A 23,455-nucleotide genomic window follows, 5' to 3' on the forward strand; every position below is an offset into this window, starting at 1 on the left:
TATGTAATACATATGCTTCAAGACAAAAATATTTGCAATGGCAGGATTATTTACTCTCCTACGAAGGTTATCGAAATTAATTTATGACAATAAATCCACCACACTTAAATTACCATTACATGACGGGTTTCTCTAGAAGATGGTTACATCACCTTGACCTTCTGAGAGCAAACATTTAAAATAAATAAGACATAATAACTTTCTATCCAAATTTTTATAGAACAATGGATCCACAAATGAGGGAGAGCAGTATTTGAAGGTATAATAAAAATAATAACAGATATGGCTGACTACATGAATTACTGAAAAGTTGGCAACATGACAGCAAAGAAAACATAATTAGACACAGACAAGTACAAAACAGTGGGTCATCACATCATAATTCTGATGTTAACAAATAAAGTGTTATTCCCCACTCAAATTAAGTCCAAATGAAAGAAGGCTCTTTTCCACTGAGTCAAAATACTCGAGGGAATTAGTTACTCCATGAAGACAAACAAAAAAAAACAAATGCAATAAAATTAATTACTTTGTGCTGTTACCAAATGTAGCATGCATTATAAGTCAAAAAACTACATAAACCCATAGATATTAAAAGAACATTGAATGGTTACAGCAGTCAAATTTAACTCCCCACCATTTTTTTGGGTGGAAAACAAGCTCCTAAGGTGTGAGCTGAAAATTGTATTCGGATTGGAAAAGTGGCAAGATGCCACTTAGCTGCTCATACCTCAGTCCTTTACCTTCCTGCTCCCATACAAGTACGGGCTTGTGTGGCAAGGCTTTTGGAGAAGGCAACTGACAGCCAAGGTGTCCCATGGGAGAAAAGGGTGGGATAGGAAGGGTGGAAAGAAACCCAATGTTGGCATTAGCCTGCTCTTACATAGACGCACCAAGAAGACCAAAGCTCAACATTCCATCCAACGCATTAAGGGTGGTGATTGAAGAGCCCTCCATGAAGCATTAACGCAAGAATTGCCCACATTCTATGACATATCTCTTCCACTGCCAGAATTTAAACCCAATTACAAAAGGATAGAAGCCAACACTCTAGCCATAATAACCACCTGATCCCTGCATGGACTAGTTCAGCACTTTTATTTTAATGCCAAAATTAATTAGTTTGAAAAATAAAGAATACCATATTTTTCCATTATTTGATCCATCACCTACTTCTTAGGCTATTCGTTATAAAAATTTGACTGCTTCAATACTTTTGCAGAATAGCTGATGTCACAGATCCTGCCTAGATTGTCAGTCTTAACTACTCTCAAGGACTCGTGTGGTTGATTGTTGTTCACACTACTGCGAGCAATTCATTTCTCAATGAGAGGCTCTCTCTGAACTAATTAACAAGCTGAAAATCAAATGATGTCAGCCAATTTTATAAGTGAGCAACAACTTTCAAATTTTCTTAAATTGATAGTTTGAGGGAATGGCTGAATAAGAAAGATTTTTTTTGGTAACTCATATCACCCTTAGATCAACCATATTCTTTTAATCGATTGTAATTTCAGTTAAAAGTGAATAACTCTTTGAATTTTCTCCTTGGATATCAGTAACCACTTTTCCTGTGCCTAACCTTAAGAAAATCTTTTAGAAATTAGGGTCTTCAAGTGTTAGCCTATCTCCATTGCAGAGATCTTCCATGTTAGCAACATACAATAATTTACAGCTAAAATCCAAGGCTGGATTTTAGTAAATTCCATTTTAAAAACTTAAAATATGGATACTTTATTTAAAAATACAATACATGAATGTAAGCTCTATTGCTGGCTCGAATTAAATTTGTACATGGAGCTTTAATGATGACAAGCATGTTATTTACAGAAAATGAGGTCATTATTTTGGTAAAGAATCTTTCCAAACCCTATTCTCAACGTACTTAAGCAAATGGGAGAGACTGGGGCAGAAATTGATTTAATTTCACAATTAACGTTGCCTAGCTCAAAAAATGATACCATGACGAATACACTTCATAAAGATAATTCTTTCAAATTTTGCTGACTGAATGGTGTTATTAACTGTCAAAACAAAACACCATGCTTCTGTACCCCATGGTTCCTGTCTCCCTTGTAAACATTCAGATAGATCGAAGGGAAGAGATTTGGAAGATAAGATCTCTCATTTACGAACAAACTTCTTCCCATCTCTTAAGGTCCTTTTCATGTCCTCCTCCATGTCCTCGACATCAGAGGGTGATGAATCCGAGTCGGAACTAGTGGGTTGATAATCATCAGAACTATCGTCGTTGAGAAAGGGATCATCATAATCATAGTCGTCGCTTGACTCTTGATCAGATTCCACCGCTAGATACAAGATATTATGAAATAATAAAAATTATCCATTCTCAAGATGAGACTTTGAACATAAGGTAAAACTAACGAGAAATTACATATACCTTTCTCCACTTTTTTCTTCCTCTTTCTTTTCACAGGAACCGAAGGAGTGGATGTATGTTTGAAATCCTTCTTATGCTGAGGGTTTTTGCGGTAGCAATTAGTGCCATATTTGCATTCAGGCCTGTTGTCAGACGTATCAGGTGTTACGGTCAAGGTAACAACTTTGTTGTAGTCTGGATCTCCAGGATGGCTGAACAGTTTTTTGTGGTCATCGTTGCGCCTACACCACGAGAACATAATGAGTGACATTTCTCACAGTTTAAAATTTCAATCTCAGCATAAGTTGTATCAACCACTACCTATAACAGTCAGCTCCGTATTTACACCTCTGCCTAGGAGCTGAATCGGGACCAGAAGCTCCTGAAAGATTATCTTCTAAGTTTATAGAATCACCCACGTCAAGACTAGAAGGACTGACAGTGTTTTCCGCAGTGGCGTCTCCTTCTGAGCTGTGAGATTCCATCACAAATAGCTGATAGGCTTCAAGAAACACACTAAGTAATTTCGATAAACCTCCACCTCATAAGCAGTTTAGAGATCGTTTCAAACCATCACTATACTCAAACCTCGGTGTTCACAGCTCAAAGACAATCGTTACTTAACAATGTGGCCATTAATACTTTCATCTTTTCAAAAATCGAGGGAATTACCACGCAATGGAAGTGTCATGTCTTGTTTATCACTTGGATCACTTGGAATTGAAATGAGTCATATTTACTTTTTAGGGAACGACTCTCTCAATTGAACTGTTCTCTCGAGAAAGAAGTCTTTTAATTAATCAATAATGCCGAAATCATTTAACATAAGCGTATATTGCTCCTTCACGGGAGTAATAATTCGCTGAATAATCTTGAAGAGAATATGGTTAATTGCTGCTGGCTGCTGCGCCCAGCTTAGCAACATCTACGCATCAGCTTCCGTTTCCATTCATTGAACGAATCATCGCTTTCTGGACTCAATTGTTTTCTTGTTAGCGCTTAGACCATTTAAGTAAGTAGACGTGCCATTCGGACGGAACGCTGTGGCCAACATCGCACGGCGGGGAAGTGAGTGGGATGAGGGAGCGTGACGTCACGGTTGGGACTGCAGACGATATTCCGTATGCGCGCTTGAGATATTTTAACGCTCATTCGCTGCAAAGTCGCCGAAAAGTGACGATATTGGGCACGCAAAATGATTATACACTTAATAAATATATTTTTACGATGAACTAAGGCATTTTATAGCCTTGACTGTGCGCAAAAAGCTAAATAAATCAAGATAAAGCTAGAAGCGATCGTATTAAATAAATTGATTAAGAATGTCATATGTAAACATGGGCGTACCCAGCGAAGGCCAGGGGGAGCAGCTGTCCCCCTAGAAGCAAAAATCGCAAAATTCTTTAAGCAAAATCAGTACTGAATTGGAACGAAAGTATTCAACAAATTTTCTTCAAACCAACGAAAAATAATATGTATTAGTATAAGTTAAGTAACTGAAATAAAACTATTTTTTCAAGGAAATGATCTCATAAACTAATAAAGCGCTGTTATAATGTTCTTCATTCATCTTTTCCATGCTAAAATGTCTCAACTTGGCTTGCCCCCCCCCCCCTCCTAGACCATGGCTTTCCTCCCCCTAGACCATACCTTTTCACCCCCTCTAGGTAAAAAGAAGGGGTCCTGGCAAGTATCTCGTAATTTTTTCCGCAAAAACCAGTTTATTGCGATCTCGGTAATCTTCAATAAAAATAATTAAACAAATCGTTTTATTTATAAGCCCAGTACAATGAAGCCTAGATTAACGTATTTACACTGAAAATACGCATTTTGAAAAGTCCTACGTGAGATTAAAAAGAAGGCGTGGAGCAAAATCCCACGATATTTCACAAAGGGTGAAGGGAGGGGTCCATAAAAAGGCAAAATTATTTTTGAAATATTCCTTATTACTAGTAAATTAACCTATTAACGGTGACATTCCTAGAAAATGAATATTAAGACTGTCCCAACGGTCGTGTGTCATTTTTGACCCGTAATTTTAGTAAAATTGCATCGAGCAATATTCATAAAAATTGGCACACTTGTGGGGAAAGGTCCTAAGTTTTGTTGAGTTTAAGGAAAATTTTTACAATTTTGACCTTTTGATCTCGCAATGTGAGTCCAAACCAAAAATTTTAATTTGCCTTATGTGGTTTTAATGTAAAAAATCGAGATTGAAAAATGTCTAAATTTCATTGACCAAAAATGTCAATTCTTGAGTTTTCGGACACAAGAAACCCGAAAAAAACACTTAAATTTACGAAAATTCAACCGTTGACCCAGTAAGGTCACCGTCAAGGTCATAAGGGTGGCAAAAAGAATAGCATACCAACAAAGGTGTCGATCCATGGATTTTATAGGGCACCCAAGTCATTGACATTGTCCAAATACCCGTATTATTCACTAATTGACCTCCAAGGTTAATACGGAGGTCAAAGGCCGTAGAGGTAAACGTCCGGCCATCGTGACACCCAGGTTTCGAACCATATGTTTTCAAGGGTGCCAAAGTCGATTTTTCAGTTAATAGATCCGTATTGTTGATTTGTTGACCACCGAGGTCTCAATGGGGGTCAAAGGTCATAGAGTTAAATCTCTGGCCATCATGACAACCAACGTGTCAAACCATAGGTTTTGAAGGGTCCCAAAGTCGGTTACGCAGTTCATTCATCCGTGCAACAATTTATTTTGACCTCCGAAAGTCATAATGGGGGTCAAAGGTGATAGAGATTTTAGTCGACCGCTTTGACTTTCTGACCGCTTTTGATTCAGATATTTTAAACTTCATTCGCTACTTCGATTACCAAATTTTATCTCCCTCAATAACTTCAATGGCATTTAAAAAAAGGTGATTGTTTGTTTTTAAACTCTAGCTAAATTTGAGGATTCTTTTTCAAAACTCTCTTCTACAATTCTAGGACATTAAGCCTGATATAGAAAGTAGGAATTCATGGTGTGGTATAATTTAAAAATTCTATCTACAGCTGACGAAAGAGGTAACTAGCGCGTTTTACTGTAACCAAGTATTTTCTTATACATGCGACTTCCGCATTTTCACAAAATTCGTTCAGCATTTGAAGACGCACAGTGTAATGCAGAAATAGAAATATATTTTAATGACAATATTTTCCACATCTGCGGGCAACAAAACAGCAGCTGTTTGAACGGCCTTATGTATCAATTGCGCTGCAAAACCGATTTGATAACTTGTGATGCACAGACCTTAGATCTGAAGGAATGACTATAAAAAATAGAATGGAAATACATCCTTCTGCTAATGCTAGTTTCTTTTCTTCGTTTTCATAAATTGTTTTTACTTAAAATTTCTGTATTTTGGAGGAAGATAGAGCAGTATTTAAATATCTTTTATGGTCTTGCGTCTCCAAGTGCTTCGAAATATCATACTGCCGTGAAAAATAGAAATTTATCCGTTACATTTCACACATTTGACAGAGTAATCGCGTCTGGATTTTTTTAATAAAATGAGATTCACTTCTTAGATGATCTTTGAATCCACATCCTCTTTTCTTACGTATTGTGACAAGAATATAAAAAAATTAATTTATGTCGTAAATTGTTTAAAGAATTTAATTGAAAACTCTGTAAGTACATACGTACAAAATTACATAAAAATATTTAATAAGTTATTCAATATATTAAATATAATTGATTGTTATAAAGCAAATTTATTTTTAAAATTATTTTAATCCAATCCTCTCTTTCTTTCTAATTATAAATATGTTAATAGGTATTATTTATTCCCAGAATTTTCCGTAGCGTGCGTAAATCGTAGGTGTCACTTGCAAAGCCGGCGCTAGACCTTTTTCCACCATCGCAAAATATATATAACACGAGAGCTGTCTGCTAAGTAAAAAAATTATGCATTTATGAAATAACTAAATTACTTACCTAAATAATATGAATGCTGATTTGTTGACATCCCTTTTTAGTAGCGCTAGCACGCAGCTCAATTTGCATCGCATAATTGACCGTTTAAAAATTACTATATGCGAAGGCGTTGCCGCGTTACTTCGTGGACGACCGGCAAATTCTTTACACCATGACCCTTTTCCTCTCTAAAATTCCCCCGTTTACAACTTTTGTGCAAGATTTCATGTTTTTATAACGATGTTCCGAATGATGCTAGATCGCTAACGAGATAAGAAAAAAATCTGCGGAAGTTTACAAAGGGCTTTGTCTTCATTTTACTGCCACAATATATTTTCGTCGCTGCCAATGACGAAAAATGCCACTGTTCATTAATTGTAAATTCACCAATCCAACCATGGCTGAGAGGATACTTCTCGTACATAACGCAATATATATTAGTACTTTTAATTGAAAAATCGCGAAGAAAATGGTCAAAATACCGCAGTGATACAGTGAATCCCCATTCGTTGCCATGCGCTACGACGATGAGCGTCCCAACCGTTACGTCACGCCCCTTTAAAAGTGGGTGGGGAAGGAAGGGAGCGGAGGGGAGATGTTGGCCACACGGCGAGACATGGGTAGGGGTGGGGAATGGCGGGTCTAGTTCTTATATGGTCTAAGTGTTAGCGCGTTGGCGCCAAACACTGCGCATGCGCGGTAGAGGGAAGATTAAATAAGGTTCCGTGATGAAAAGGTCTATTCAAATCGAATGTCTTTAAAATATTCACTACCTGTAGTCATGTGTGACGATACTGACAGAGTAGTTTCTGCCAGCTTCACACTTGTCAGGCGCTCCATCTCATATTTGGCCATCTGAATGGCAATCCACGCCAATAGAAACTTTATACATGACTAAATAATGGGAAAATATTTGATGCCCGGAACAAAATGGCACTGGAAGAGGGATGAATGAATCTATCGGAAGAATTGGAAAAGCCCAATGTTATTACAAGTAAGTCTCACACCGAAAAAAAATAAAACACTTCATCAGGATATTATCAGTGCCTTTCCACTTGGGTGTTGAGTGATAAGTTGTGAAATTGTGATCATTCATACCCCACAAAAGGTAGGAACTAGTAATTTGAGGTGTAACCTAAACTAAATCATCAGTAATGTCACGAACTTAATGAAATTGATTGAATAACAACAAATTGAATATGTTAATAAGTTGATTTACAACCTAAAGCAATAACGTTATACAAGGAGGGCACTTACCTACATCCCTAAATTAATTAATTGAATATGCTAACCTAACAAAACCTCAAAACAAGATCCAATGGAATGGAATCAAGGCCATAGCTATAAAAAATAGGGAGAGGGTTTCATAGATACAGGGAGTAGATTTCAAAAGGAGTTCAGTTAGACTTGGAACTATTAACTCTGCATCTTTCAAACATTTGAAGATGTGTACCCCACCTCACAACAGCTCTGAATGGAATCATCAGAGTAAGTACTCCATAGAATATATAAGCACAACTTAAGAAGTTCATAAGGAAAGTTCAAATGGAAAATACAAATTTTGATTAAGTGGTGCATCGACTACCTGCATCTGATGTAGGCATAGACCACACAGTCAGATCCTGAGGTCAGGGTAACCATGCCTCATCCTTTTGACCCTGAGGTGGATTCAAGGAAAGGTGGTCACCAATACAAGCCAGTAACTCAAAGTCGATCATGCCATTAATATTTTTACCACACATTTAAACAAAAAAATGAGAGTGCGATAATTTACATGTAAAAATCCATACCTACATAGTTCTATCATGAAGAACAAATATGTCAACTACACACACAGAGAAGACCTTTTGACTATGCCTATCAAGGGAGAAGGGAACCCAAATGGAAAAGCATTTTTTTATCTTTTTCGTTCTCTGGCTTGTATATCAAGATTTCTCTGAATATTTACCATGAATTTCATTGAAAAATTAGTGATTTTGAAGTAAGGCATGGAGAACAGTGAGAATAGAGGAGAGTGGGAAAGGATAGAATAGAGATAGAATGAGGATTGCTCGGGGAATTGGCTAAGGAAGTTGCAGCCAGAAAATACAACCAAAGGTTGATCAAATGAAAAATAATGGAAGCTCTAGAGCATAATGTTGTCTTAATAGAGAGGTGAGCGAAATGGTATAAGACTCAGCAGCCATCAAAGGCCAGCAAGCAAATGCAAAATCCAAACTCTTCGCTCAGGCTCCTTTGCTATCTTATTTTGTGTTCGGAAGCAAATGGATTAAAGAGGTGGCTAACCATGGAAGAAAAGCAATGGTGTTCAAATTTCTACCTATTGTTTGGCAAAAAACCCCTTCGGTAGGAAGCATGGAGGTGATAGCACGTATGAGGGCCTGCAAAGGGATTTTCCCTTGAGCAAATGCTCTTCTGCCAATAGACTGCTTGATGGTCACAATGCTGGCCACCTCAGTTCACCTTTATTCGGTCCCTGAGGCAGCCAGAGACCTTTGTGAAATATTGATGACATACAGTAGGGAACATTCAGGATATGCTCTCTCTCTTGCACACTCGCACAGAGACAGCCACAGAGAGTTCACTTTCATAAGTTTGCAGCTCTCCAGTAACCGCTACAATTCCCCACACCTACCTTAATTTCTACCACTTCTCCAAAGAGACAATAGTAATCAGAAATTAAAAATACTGCGGATAAAATTTTATGAGCCGATGCAATTCAAACATTTTTTATCACACCAGTACATAATTTCTTCGTTAGAGTCCCTATCATGCCACACATTTTAACTCAGATTTTTGGATGCTACCATCTTCAACATCACAATAGGGTTGTTTCCTATTATTTTTTATAGCCTAAATCGAAATAATATATTATACTTGGAGTACGTATTTTACGCTTTTAGATTTTTCAATGACGATATCTATTTTTCGCGATTAAATGAAAAGTGAAAAATTTCAAGCGTGCGAAAATGCGATGGCTAAGTATTAATGCTGGGAAAACCCCCTGTGACGTCATTGTGGTTCCCGCTGTCGCCGTGTCAGGTGACCTTGGGGCGAGGCTTTGAGTGCAGATACGATGCAGGCTGGTAGCAGGTAGCAGAGTTCCCTGCTAGCAGGTAGAGCTCTGCTTAAATGAGGATTACTAATACCCTATAAAACGAAGTAAACTTTCCGACCTTAGGCATTTCTAAAAGTTGATTATTAAGAGATATTTACCTGAGCTTTGTGCCTTATGCATGTCTTGGTAATATCAGACGATGTAAAACTCCTATCTACTCGTATAGAAACTAAGTCTCTGTGACGTCACGTGGAGTGGCATCGCATGGGTGCCACCCCATGGGATGGGACTTTTTCCAATACAGTTAAAATTGACCATTGCCATTCGTCTAAACTGGAATTTCTAAAACCAAATCATTTGCTTACTATGAATACACTAATGGTGGGTAACGAATCGCAATCAATGCCTTTCGTTTTCTTTGATGAAGGAAACTACCCTATTGCTCCTTTCCATTTTATGTCATGTTCTTTTCCTTTCTATCTATTACAACTGATTTTCTCACTTAGCATTAAAAACTTGAGTGTTCATGATCATTGCAGGGGGATTTCCCCCATTACCCTCAGATCTCCAAGGATCTCGGTCATCTAGATATTAACATTTTGCTTTGATGCTATATTTTGATGGCAGAAATATAATTCTAACTACAAATAATAATTCATTGATACAATAATGTTACATTTTTCTCTTTCCATGCTTGAATACCACTTTTCCACCTAGTTTTTTGTGGAAAAGAGGAGAAGGAAAAACATTTGTGGTTCCTCCATCGTAAGGGAATTCTCCAGCTGGGTATAGATTTTATCAACCACTGCTGCCCATCATTCCTCCCAAAGAAAGGTAAGTGTAATATTGATCAAAATAACAGAGATTAAATAAGCTGAATTGCCAATATTTCACATTAGTTTCCTTCATCAGTCATAAATCAGGTTGTCCAAAGAAGTAAACTTCATCAAGCTTAAGTTTTAAACATTTTCAGGCTGCATGTGTCAGCATGATTTTTAAAATACCCAATAATATCATTCACAAATTTTCAAAGCTAAAACTATAAAATATCTTTTAATTTAATAATAATCATATTGGAATGTACTTGTAGTATACTTGCCAGAAAGTTTTAAACGGAAGTTATCTGAAGACTGAATCAAAAGTAGCGTAAATCAAAGTACGGTAAGGAAGGGTGGAGAGAAACCCAGCGTCGGCATTAGCCTGCTCTTAACGAAAGGCGCCAAGGGGATCACGGCTTAACGTCCCATCTGATGGACAGAGTAATGTACTTGAAAATGTCATCCACATAGCATTCAAGCAGGGATTGTGCAGTCTCTGAAAATTCTCTGCCACTGCTGGGATTTGAACGCAAGCCCACTGGGTGGAAAGCCAACACACTAGCCACCACATCAACCCATTCCCCAAAAGTAGGCCGAGTCATTGCATTGTTACCTACTGAGATACTTGATATATTTAATTCAAGGTCTTAGAGAAGAAACAGGTACGCCAAATAATGATAATGAACACCAACTTTAGCATTTAATTAGAATAAGAATTTAGGGTTGGCATTTCTTAGGTTCCTTTCAGCAAAAGAGCATGTTCAGCCATCAAATTAACAACTAAAAATATTAATTAACTTACATAAAGGAAATCCTCCAGAGCAGTGGTGTCATGGTGCCAGAATGCCATTCCAGTAATTGTTAACAAAAGACATGATAGTCAAGTTTTATCAATTTTGTTGCTTAAAAATTTCTAATACATACATTCACAACCAAAACAAAATTTTTTTTTATGAAATGTAAATAATAACTTGCGATAAAAAAACACACAAGGTAATAAGTATTTCACTTCAAAAAAAAGTTTAGGAAAGTGCGTTACAGCACTGCTAATTTTGCCATGACGTCACTTCTCCAGAGTTAATGACACCGTTTCATGCATCATTGCATTTGCAGTTGATTCCAATTATAAAATGACGATGCCTTTGGATTAAAAGGGAAAAATTCTTGGCGTTAAGCATTAATTCATGACTACTTAATTATTGAAAATGTAGCACTTCTGAATTCATCAGGATTTCCCTAATTTCATGAGTATATAAACATCCTGAATTATTTAATGCCCCACTACAATGGAAATACATGGGACATTTTAAACCAATATACCTAAAGTAGCCAAAAACTATTACACCAATACATCTTGATTAGCCAGAAACTATTCTGAAACATTTTGAATAAACAAATTGGTGACCACCTACATATGTATGCAGCAATGGACCAGGACGTAGAGAAGTGATTAATCTCTTGGGCCTGCAGAAAAAGGAACCCAACTTTGTCGTGACGCAAGGGCCCATACGAGCAATGCCTACCCAAGAATCCTCATTTAAAGTGAAAAAATTTTTACAGACACTTGGTGAGCACAGATAGATGTTCTACTTAATCTTGCTGCAGTAAAAGGGTTAAATGAAAATGTCTTACATTTAAAAAATTTATTACAACAATAGGAATGATGAAATTTTATGTTGACATTTCATTCAGTAAAAGCCCTCATCATCATCATTCAAATCGTCTCCAACAGCCTTTCTGGTAATAGTCTCCGCTAGCAAGTGCGAGGGAACCTCTGTGCCACGAACGGTGAGTTCGTAGCACGAAGATTCCATTTTTGCAAGACTTGCCCTCAGCGTACTGAGTTTGGAGCCCAAATACCCACATCCACTGTACTCAACACCTAGGAACCCCCTGAAAAAGAAGATGTACGACTCAATGGCAACATTGTGCATAACCAACACATGCAAAAAAAATTTTAACCCGGTTTTATTGCATGCAAATCTATCAGTGCAGGTCATTCCATGATACCTTCCAACCTGCAACAGGTAATCGAGTTTTTTGAGTTTAAATTTGGCACCTTCACAACACCATTACACAAAAAAATCAATATTGCTAATAACAACTCTGAAAAATGATGGCCTAAAGCTGGTTTCTTTAGAGAGGGTATTAAAAAAATCATTAAAATGTATGTACCGTATAAGCGCGTGTAAGAGGCGCACCTTTTTTCCCAGGCATTGCAGCCGAAAATGGGGGTGCGCCTCTTACACAAACTTCTTATCTTCCCCCTCCCCTTCACTGGTCACAAGTCCAAGGGGAACTGAGTGGCCTTGGTTTTCAGCGTGAGTCAGTCATCTGAAACCCTGGGTCAAAATCAAGCTGCAGGCAGAGGAGTCTCTCCCTTAGTGACGCATTTTTAAAATGCTCCTGTTTGCTTTTCTTACTCGTAAGCATCGCGCCGTCACGTCGGTACCCCAGAAGTAAACATGGAAAAGATCGCATGGGGTCATTCGCTCCAGAGCTCGCGCTAAATCTAATGCCACGAGTGTGCTTCCTGCCGTATTTATACTGCATAGAGTAATCGCTTATCACACGTAGAGAAACATGTAGTTTTGAAGGAAATACCTAGTTAATAGTCAACATCTGTCTTGCCGAGCAATTTCCATTACAATGAGCACCTGATTTTTCAAAAATCATCTTCAGACACTAATATGAGGATTTTTGCAACTGAAAATTATATTGGTGTCAAAACCTGCGGTTCAAAAAATTTCCAACGAGTGTGTTCATTGTTGGACTAAATGGTGGATAGAAGAAATCGGAAATGCTTATAAGTGAAGAGCGCTGAAGGAGAGGTCGAGGGGAAGGAGCGCGCTTCCTCCCCTCCGTATTTCAAGCTACGAGGCTATGAGCGAAGGAGCAAGGGAAGAACAAGTCCGATCTTGCATGTAACGTCGTTGCCTTTAAAGCGAAGGGGCGAAGGCGCAGCAATGTGATATACGCAGTTTGCGTTGCCTGAAGTTTCCAGTCCGTCTCGTCTTGTTTGAATGCGCTTATGCTACGCTTGTTTCTTCTGAAATTGTGCTGTTTGGACTATGTTGAATATTAGTAGACTTGTTTAGCTATAAATCTTTGTGTTAATCAATTAAAGCTCAAAAAACTTAAATGCTCTAAGATGTACGTCGCGTTAGGTATAGTTCTTTTTAGAACCTCGTGCGTGTCATACAATTGCTGAAAGATATCGAGATATCTTCAAGTTCAGTAGGTGACTCACTTAGCATTTGACCTCCAGAAACTCGGAGAATTGAACCTGGTAGACCGAAAAAGGTCAGTTGGTGAGATGAGGTAGGGATGAAACACGTTTCCATTGTTCCCCTGTAACTTGATATTTTCCTGTGGAGTCTCGGAAAGGAAAAAAAATGGCAGAGGCATTGGTTGATGGAGGGCCGAGTGTAGTTCCGTAAGGCCCCTTGCACACACACCGATTTTGGACGGCCGGTAAAATATCGGCCGATATTTTACCGGTGAAGCGATGCTTGCACACACGCCGGATTTTTACCGGTCAAACGATAAGTTGCTATGTTTTTGAGCCGACGCCGGTGACCCACAGTGGCAATGACCGGCAGCTAACCGGCATTTTGCCAGTGCCGGCACATGGTCGGTACATGTGCAAGCTCCAATGCTCTCCCATTATTCACTATTGGAATGTGGACAGCCGATATTTTCCCGGCCGTCCAAAATCGGTGTGTGTGCAAGGGGCCTTAAATCTACGACGTGGTTATTATCCTACGGATCTGAGATTGCCCCGATTGTTGTCCAATCTCTTGAGAAGGTTCATGCTATGTGCCTGTCGTGTTTTGCCTAAAATTTTCCACGGCTGCAATTCTATTGCAATACTCCTGCGAGAGCTTTTAAACAAAATTGTTCGTGAGTAGGACAAGCAACGTAGAGCAACAGCGTATGCGAAGAGAGGATCGGAACTCTTTCTACTCCCTCTTAAGCCGCTATTACTGCCGCAGTTATCAAAATTTCATTTTTCAAATAGTACTGAAAGATGAAATTTCGATAACTGTCGAAATTCTAGGCATACATCTGCAACAGCGCACGATAGGATAAAAAAATGCCGCAAAATTTTTTTTCTTAATAGCTTCAATGCTCAAAATAATGGTGCGCCTCTTACACACGCTTATACGGTATATAAAAGAAAGCAGAAAATCGTGTTTGTTACACCATTAATAACTCGAGAATTGTTGTACCAATGTTAATGATATTTAGTTTTCTGGATTTTTCTCAGCCCTGGATAACAGAATAAACATTAATAATTAGCAAAAGTTCACAAAAATATTGATTTTGATCCAAGGGTTATTTTTTATGAGTTGGTAACACTGCAACAGCTGTTAAGTCCATCAAAACTACAACAGTACACTCCCGACTATCCGGGCTAATGATGGGGAGAGACAGCACAAATAATCAGAAAACATGGATAACCCAAACTTTCACTTTAATGTCAAGTAATGTTCATAATTTACGTAAAAAAACAATATATTATTATTTATGCAGTTATTCTGTTATTTTAGAGTGCTTCCCAGACTCATTGAGAGCTTTCTTCGCCAGTTCACGATCTTTTCAGCGGCAATAACATGATTGTACTCGTATTATTAATGTGCCTGTGAGGCCTGGTTTAAAAAATCACACATCTGTGGCTTTGTGATCACTGATACAGAAAAGTGGTTTGCATGAATGCTTCAAAACCACTGCTCGATGTTGGAAACTTCACTGTCAGGTACCACGCCACGTAGTCGCCTCTCACACAAGTTGCCCAGGTTGCAAATGCTGCGGGATGTGAATCCGTGATCACGGAGCGTGGTCGCGCGCTGCGAGGCTTGGAAAACAGGAAGATGGTGCTCCCTTGAATGCAGCTAGTGCACAATCGCTTTGGTTTTACGAAGAGGATTCTAACGGAAATAATAAGCGTGGTGTATCTTAGCATCAATGCAGTAATTCCGGTGATTTTGTGTCCGATTTTATTTTTCTATAAAGATCGCGGAAAATATTGATCGAGAGTGAAAATCATGTATGGTTAATATGCAACACAGATATACCGCAGCCGGATAATCGGGAGTCTGCTGTACGTAGTAAAATTCTTTTCAAATGATTATTTAGCTCAATGTTACAAATCTTCATGCCATCAACAAACTGTAACAAGTGACTTTGTATGATATCATTTCGTGCAGTGCTTTCAAATTCGTCATCACCAAATAGAGTGACAATGTAGGGTTTTTCACTCTTGACAGTGGCTTATAAAGTGGGTTAAGGGTGGACATGCAAATGTTATACAAAATGCCTCTGGACTTGTAATGGAAGCCCTTTTTCAAAATCTAGCCTAGACTAAAATCTTACACAGTTCCCACTTCAATTTTCCACTTTCGCTTAGGCTATCCACAATGCCAAAGTACTGCATCTAATTTGTGACTTTACACGCAATCATGAGCATGGGTGCAAAGTTATGGTCACCACGATTATGTGCCATGAAAAAAACCATTGGGGTAACTGGGATTCGAACCTGGAACTCCTGAATCCCTGTCAGGTATGCTACCAATTACACCACCAAGCCATCTTCCAAGGTAAATCTCTCGCTGGATTTACCAAAGGAGGTGTTGACCAAAGGAAACTCGGTCTAGGATTGGCCTTGGAAGAAGAAGGCTTGGTGGTGTAACTGACATCACACCTGACCAGCAATCACGATATCTGAGTTCTAATCTCGCCTAAGGCATATGATTTTTTTGATGGAAAATTTCATCCTTGGTGACTTTTTCCATGACTGTTTCTCGCTCCTCTGTGATGTTAAAAATATGTATCAATCACCTGTAGTGAATGCATTACATACCTGTAAATTTCACGAACAAAAGAGCAGGTTTGATGGCAAATGGAAATGTCACCAGTTCCCAAGCTGTTGATGCACTTTCGCATGAGCTCCCCAGTTAAGTCTGCCACTCCCATTATGTAGTCTATCGGGGGCAACACCGTCTTTATCTCCACCTCCTTTGGCACTGCATCACCCTCAACTGATGATCGATGATAGTGAATGAATTAATGATGGCGAGAGAATGTCAGGAAGAAATTCATTATTAAAGAAAATAATGGAGGTAAAATTAATTACATCATGCTGATATCATTTTTACTCACTTGGAATTTCAGTGCCATCACCATCCTCATCACACTTCTTCTCAGGGATGTAAGAATAAATAAACTTTTTCTGGATATCTTTCCAGTGACATAATGAGGAGTCAACCAAATACTGATAAAATGTGACTGCCTCTACATACTCCTGCAACCCTAATTCCAAAAATAAAAGCATAAACAATTGATTCACATGAGGACTGAAGAATACAGATACATATTATAAATTTAATTCTTGTGTAAATAATTATCATAAATAAAATGATATTAAGTTATTGACAGAGATCAAGAACCTAACCTCTACATAAATTTTCAACTGCCATAACATAAAACGAGAAAAAATTTAGTCACATTAACCTAAAAAAATACATAAAATTCTGACCATGCTATTGCCTAATCAAAGTAAACTGAGGTGAAAGGAGGGAATTCAATGCCTGTTTGCATCGGAAAACCACTAATATTTTCCAATTAATTTCTGGGACAGCGGTCAACTTATTGCTCTTCCTTGACTCTACCACAATTCTCAGTTCATTCCATTCCATTTTTTGCATTTCTCAAGGAAATCAAAAGGCTTACTTTCCTCCAGCCAACACTTACGGATATAAAGAATTAGTTAGAAATTACATCAAATAGACAAGTCGCACACCACAAGTTTTCTACTGTTATGACAAGAGTGTTCTATGATTAAAGTGGAAATTGAAATTCATGGGTGAATTTGTTTCTTTTCTTCAAATTTCAAGAATTTGAACATTACTGCATGACAAAGGGAATAAAAATAATGGAACATTTGCTTTATTGAAAGTATTTTAGCTTTTAATCAAGGTAAATCAAATTTTAGACTTGGACAAAAATACTGTTATATAGTGAGCTAGGTTTTCTCAAACTATCATTTAACTCACTAAAAAGGAAATATAGAGTGCTATCAGGCTTCCTAAATTTGCTTAAAACCAGAATCACTCACACTTTGCACAAGAGACACAAAAATTTTGCAAGTACAGGATTCCTAATGTCATATGATTTAAGAGCTAAACTGCTGGAAATTCTGCATCATTACTCGTATTCCACCTTGCATGCTTGCTATAATTGATGCAGTTTTAGATTTATTAATACATTCAGTACCACCATTAGTACCAAAAAGCCATAGACCAATCAAGTTTGGGATTTCTAATGCTTTGTGGTCAACAGACTTCGCATCCAGTTTTGTAAGAAACATATTTAAAATTCGACAGATTCAGACTTCAATTGGGGGAACTTAGACATATTTAAATAAATAAAAGATCGTAGCACTTTTCGCCAAATTTTTTACTGCATACAACGCGCTTCAGCTCACTGGGCCATCATCTGGTACAAGACACTGCAAAAAATTTTAAAATCACCTTTATACCCTTGAGAAAGGGTTCTGTGGTTCTTCCCACATGTCGTTATTTTACAGTTATGAATATGATTAGAGTCCTCCTTCCAACATGGGTTCCCCACATCCCATAGCTGTATCTTTTCCCACTGTCTCCACTCTGTACTCCTGTTTCCACCCCCTTCTTCAAAGATGTCAAATCCTCCCCAACCCCCCTTAGATTAGATTAGATGATGCGGTGGGGGATCAGGTCCCAGGGCACTTAGACCTGTAGGTCCATTGTGCTAACCACCGATAATGGATCACCCATAGAGGCCTATGTCCTTAGCAAAAGACAGGAGGTCCCCAATGGGAAGATCTCTTACCTCCTTGGGCTCTATAAAAGGTGAGCCCAGGTGTCTATATCGAGTCCTCATGATTGCGGGACACTCGCATATTAGATGAGTTGTTGTTTCCTCTTCCATCTCACACCATCTATACCTATCTAGTCTGTTACCCCCAGCAGGTGCATATGTCTCATTCCATGATAGTGGCCCGTAAGCAGGCCTGCTACCGTTTGCAATTGACTTCTGTTCATAAGGAGAAGTTTTCTCTCGGGCCTAGGAGAGAGCTCTCCTATAAGGGTTTTTGCGTGATGTAACCCCGGTGTTTCTCGCCAGATCTTTGAGTGTTGGGTTGATCCCCACCCTCTGATTGCAGCCATCCCCATTGAGGGGGCCCAACCCCCCTTTCTCTTGATTTTCAAATGTTTTGCAGTGTCTTGTACCAGATCATGGCTCAGTGAGCCGAAATGCATTGTACGCAGTAATACATTTTGTGGAAAAGTGCTAAGATCTTTTATTTATTTAAACATTTGAAATACCTGAACATGAAGAAATTAATGTACATAGGTAATTCCCACAAACCAAAGCAAACCATGAGCAAGTCCAAGTTTCATCGTAATCTGGCAAGCATGGTTGTGACCATTCTACGTTCAACCCCAAAAACCCTGATTTCATTTGATCCCAGGGTTGGGCTCTATCAAGTATCAAATTATTCTGGAAAATCCATGATTACCCATGCAATTAAAATCCATGCAACCATCTTGGTGGATATACTAAAATTTTCATGGTAGAATTCACTGAATTAAGGTCCATTAAAAAAGTTATCACTGTTTCAAGACCAAAGAAATACAGTTTAACCCCACATAAAAGATTTGATTAAAGTGAAAACTCAATGCGTACAACAGTAAAAAATAAGAAAAAGACAAATGAGAACCAATAACATGGAGACTGTCTACACAGGCGAGTGGTTCTCATATTTGTGTAAACAATAAAAACTCAGGATGTTCTGTAACACTTATAAACTTTAATGGGGGTTCTTGAGTGATTTGGTTGGTGAGGTGGCTAGAACGCTGGCTTCCCACCCTGAGGATCCAGTTGCGGTGGCAGAGATTTTTCAGAGATTATCTGATGCTTGAGTGTTTTGTGGAGGGAACTTCATGCACAGCATTCCATCTGTCGAATGGGACATCAAGCCTTGGCCCCCTTGGCAACTTGTAAGAAGTATACCAAAACATTCTGAGAAACCCAAAATTCAGAAAAGGAAAATGAAAAAAGAATAATATGTTTGAAGTTGGTATGAATTAGAGATGGGTCGAATAGCAGATTTCTCGAATTCGAATATCGAATTCGAATATTAAATCATTGCTCGAATATTCGAATACCTCGAATACTAAATGATGAATGCTGGTATGTTTGACTCGGTTGCCTATGCAGCAGAAAACACAAGATTTTGGGGAGTAATTTTGATTTCCTTTAAATGATTCGAACAGGAATTTAGCTGATTAATGAATATTTTAATTTTATGGAAACAATTGGGCATATAATTAATTCAACTAACATCGCTTTACCCTCACTCCTGCTGCCAAGTGCTAGCTGACAATCTGAGGCATTTTGCAAAATACAAGCTCTTTTCCACCGGATTTTCTTCAATTATTTTGTTAGTTTTTTTTGTTAGTTATTATTATTAGTCCATCTTTGGGAGTTCTCACGAGATAAGAAGATGAATTGGAATTGCTATCAGGGGGAAACCAAATATTCTGAGAAAATATCCCTTTGTCTGGGACTGTAACAATAAAGATTTATAGTACCACTCATAAATTGTAACTTGATATATGTTTTCGGAAAAAAATACGGCATCAACTCCCGAGAAGCTCTGCTGCTCATATCGAGTTTCGCCAGAATGCTAAGTCTCCGTCCTATTTTGACATTTATTTCTTTGCGTAAAATGCTTAAATAAACTCAGAAATACGTCGTGTTTGGTCTTATTCTTTTTGAAATTACGCGCACATTACTAATATTTCAATTCAATAAAGGTGTAACATCAATTGACGAAAGTCATTCTTAGACACCTTTTGTGCTAATAGATGACTCATGCAGCGGTTGACCTCCACAGAAATGGGGAACTTCCAAGCTGGTAGGAAAAAAAGGTCAGCGGGGGAGAAAAGGGAGGGCCCGAAAGACGTTTCTATTGTTCTCGTGTAACTTGGTATTTTTTCGAAGCTAAGGTCTTCGTAATATGATCCCTGCGCGAGCTGTGACCTTTTTTTTATTTCGAAGAAGAGGAAAGCCTCAGAGGGGGGGCTAGTGCTGAATGGAGAGGGATACCGGATCTTGGGAAATGCGCTAATGTGAGTATCCCACGTTACTCACACAGCTGTTGACTTCCAGAAATGGGGAACTTCGAAACAGGTAGCCAGAAAAAGGTCAGTGGGTGAGAAAAGGGGGGAGGGCGTGAAACACGTTTTTATTGTTCTCGTAACTCGATATTTTTTTCGAAGCAGGGGTCTTCGTAATGCGATCCTCGCGCGATCTGGGGCCTTTTGTTTGATTTCGGAGAAGAGGAAAGCCTCAGAGTGGGTGAGGCAAGTGCTGAATGGAGGGGGATAGCGGATCGTGGGAAATGCCCTAAGGTTCCTATCTCACGGCACTGAGGTTCTCCTGGTGGGGGGAATCGGGGATTTTCGGATTTTTTCACCCGACCATTTTCGGTTCCCCTCGTCGAACTCTTTTCTCCGCTAAAATCCACGAATTTGATGTAATTCGTCAACTTGCGTATAACGGCGCAGCGAGCACTAAACGACTAGAGTTCTCTTCATTTTTCCGAGTCAACTACCAACGACGTGCGTGCGACAGTGTATGACGCGAAATTAAAAGTATTCGAGGCGGTACTTTTCGCATAACTATTCGAAACCTCGAATATCGAATACTTTCTAATATTCGAGGTATTCGAGTATTCGCGGATACTATTCGCACATCTCTAGTATGAATAGAGAAGGAGTGATCAACGATGGAAAGACATGAAATTCTATTCACACAAGGTAATGAGAAAGGACTGCTGCGATAAAAGATGAGGGATAAGGACAAACTGATGCAGAGGGACTACAAAGAAATTAGGCTGATGGTAATGGAGATGATGATGTTGGGTTAGGATAGAAAGGAAAAAAGAAGATACCTTTTGTGAGAATACCATTATGAAAGAAGGGAAATAAGAAGAAACTACGGGAAAATGGCTATTTTCATAGATTATGGCAAACATATTTTTTTCCAGTTCAATTATTCCTCTTCGAAGTAAGGAAGACTTAAAAATAAAACAAGAAACTGGTGAAATCCAGTCTCTCACTTAAAAGACTAATCAAGCAGTTAGCCTTGAATGGGTCATATAAACGGTTATCGAAATATTTTTCTTAACATGTCAGCCCATTATTATAATAAAAACTTGAACTTACCAGGGTAATATGCTCGAAGAAACTGATACGGATCTTCGCCTTCTAATTCCTTGGCAATGGCTTTGAACAGAGTGCTGCTTAAATTAGAGAGACGTGTTTCTGCTTCCGACAAAGCAGCTGCTCTTTTGCTTTCCCTGAAATTTAAGCATCGGATTAGCAGCAATAAATCTTTAAAAACCGGTTAGTCTACATACGTAGGATCCACGCAAAAGAGCACTTACTTGTCAGCTGAGTGTAACAGGAAAATTATTCGTTTACTTTCGATTGTGATGTCCCGGCTAATTTTTACAATTCGCTCGTACTTGTCATGTTTAAAATCCAACTCTTGAGCATATTCTCTAAAAGTTTTTAGCACAGGTGAATTGTCATCAATGTTTTCTAAGGCCTCTTTCGCCTTCTCTCCGACGACAGGCCTATTCCTTCCTCTATCACTTCTTCTATGATCATTTCTGTTCCATTTGTGCTGGCCATGTCCTACAACATAGTAAATTACGATTAAGGATCTAAGAAGAAGCGCCAAATACATCCGTGGTATTCACTAACCTTTTCCATGATGCGACATTAGAAGACAAGTTTTAAAAAATGGTACCACAAGTGTAGATGAAACTAGTTATCGTCTGGTTCTTAACCCATAGAGAATTAAAATATTTCCACGCAATCTCCGCCTCTCGTTTTTAAATCGCTTAAATTAAAAGTTTACGCTAAGATTATAATCACTGCCCTTGACGTAAAGAACGATTCCAACACAAAAAAACAATTTTCTACACAGCTAGACACACAACGCACATCAATCACCCTTAGCGTTTACAGTAAAGTTTGTAGTTTACAATAATAATGCACCCGATGCACCCAACGTAAACAAATGCTCAACTTAAAAGCAGTTCACGTGCGGAGAGCGCAAGACAAAATTTTTTCCATAAATACTCTACACAGGATTCTCCACTCCCTTGGTTCCTGTGATTCCCACCGGTCGCATCAAATAGCGGCGCTGATGTAGCCAGCCCCGGTTGTTCCCAAGCGGCACGCCCACAAGAGGCACGCTACGCGGCGAATTTGAATCCACGTTTCGCAACGCAGTGCTGTGAAGGCCAAAATTGGTTGGCGAAGCGGGAGCTCTCGTGGCGTCGACGCAACTCGGAGCTGTGAAGGCACCCTAATATGGCCGCGAGAGGCACGCTTTGCGGCGAATTTGAATCCATGTCTCAATCGTTCATTGCTAAAAAATAAAGTTCGTGTCAACTGCCCACGAAAATATAACTATCACCGTGAGTTTATGTAGTTTCCTGGTGGTGAAAATGTACGTAATCACAAAATCAGTACGCTAATTCGCGTTGAGAGAAGGGAAGAATAAGTGGGTAAGGAAACGCTGTTAACTTTCCCTAGCCTGAATTAAGTTTGAGGGCCCATAGATATCAACCATGTCTTTAAACTTCCGGCACCTATGTTTTAGAGATTTAAGAATGATTCCTGCGCAGCTCATAAAGAAGAGCACTCGTTGACATCATTACCAGACCACCTAGGCACACTTGGGGACGGGTCAGATCCGGTATTAGGACCATAGCAAGAATTTTTATCATACAGACTGTCCCAAGGGTCGTGTGTCATTTTTGACCTGTAATTTTAGTAACTTTGAATGGAGCAATATTCATGAAAATTGTCACACTTATGGGGAAAGGTCCTAAATTTTGTTGAGTGTAAGCAATATTTTACAATTTTGACCTCACAAAGTGGGTCCAAACCAAAAATTTGAATTTGCCTTATGGGGTTTCAATGTTAAAAAAATCGAGATAGACAAAAGTGTGAATTTCATTGACCAATATGTCAATTCTCAGGTTTTCGGACACGAGAAAACCGAAAATAACACTTTTATTTACGAATATTCAACCTTTGACCCAGTAAGGTCACCGTCAAGGTCATAAGGGTGGCAAAAGGAATAGCATACCAACAAAGGTGTCGATCCATGGGTTTTGTAGGTTGCCCAAGTCATTGGTATTGTCCA

The 23,455-nt window shown here is 38.7% G+C and overlaps 2 protein-coding genes across 2 annotated transcripts; both read right to left on the bottom strand.

Annotated features, from left to right (window-relative positions):
• Positions 1 to 1,708: 1,708 nt before the first annotated feature.
• Positions 1,709 to 3,264, bottom strand: LOC124170458 (aprataxin and PNK-like factor). The gene is made up of 3 exons (XM_046549184.1): positions 2,702 to 3,264; positions 2,402 to 2,622; positions 1,709 to 2,309 (listed from the first exon to the last, which is right to left on the bottom strand). Exons 1-3 carry the CDS (start codon positions 2,863 to 2,865, stop codon positions 2,125 to 2,127), a joined length of 570 nt encoding a protein of 189 aa, XP_046405140.1. The 5' UTR covers positions 2,866 to 3,264; the 3' UTR covers positions 1,709 to 2,124.
• Positions 3,265 to 11,808: 8,544 nt separating this feature from the next.
• Positions 11,809 to 22,348, bottom strand: LOC124170471 (translin-associated protein X). Its single transcript, XM_046549189.1, has 6 exons — positions 22,000 to 22,348; positions 21,678 to 21,930; positions 21,457 to 21,590; positions 16,343 to 16,492; positions 16,044 to 16,221; positions 11,809 to 12,073 (listed from the first exon to the last, which is right to left on the bottom strand). Exons 1-6 carry the CDS (start codon positions 22,016 to 22,018, stop codon positions 11,869 to 11,871), a joined length of 939 nt encoding a protein of 312 aa, XP_046405145.1. The 5' UTR covers positions 22,019 to 22,348; the 3' UTR covers positions 11,809 to 11,868.
• Positions 22,349 to 23,455: the final 1,107 nt, after the last annotated feature.

This window comes from Ischnura elegans, chromosome 1, assembly GCF_921293095.1.
Source record: "Ischnura elegans chromosome 1, ioIscEleg1.1, whole genome shotgun sequence".
In the NCBI taxonomy this organism is placed as follows: Eukaryota; Metazoa; Arthropoda; class Insecta; order Odonata; family Coenagrionidae; genus Ischnura; species Ischnura elegans.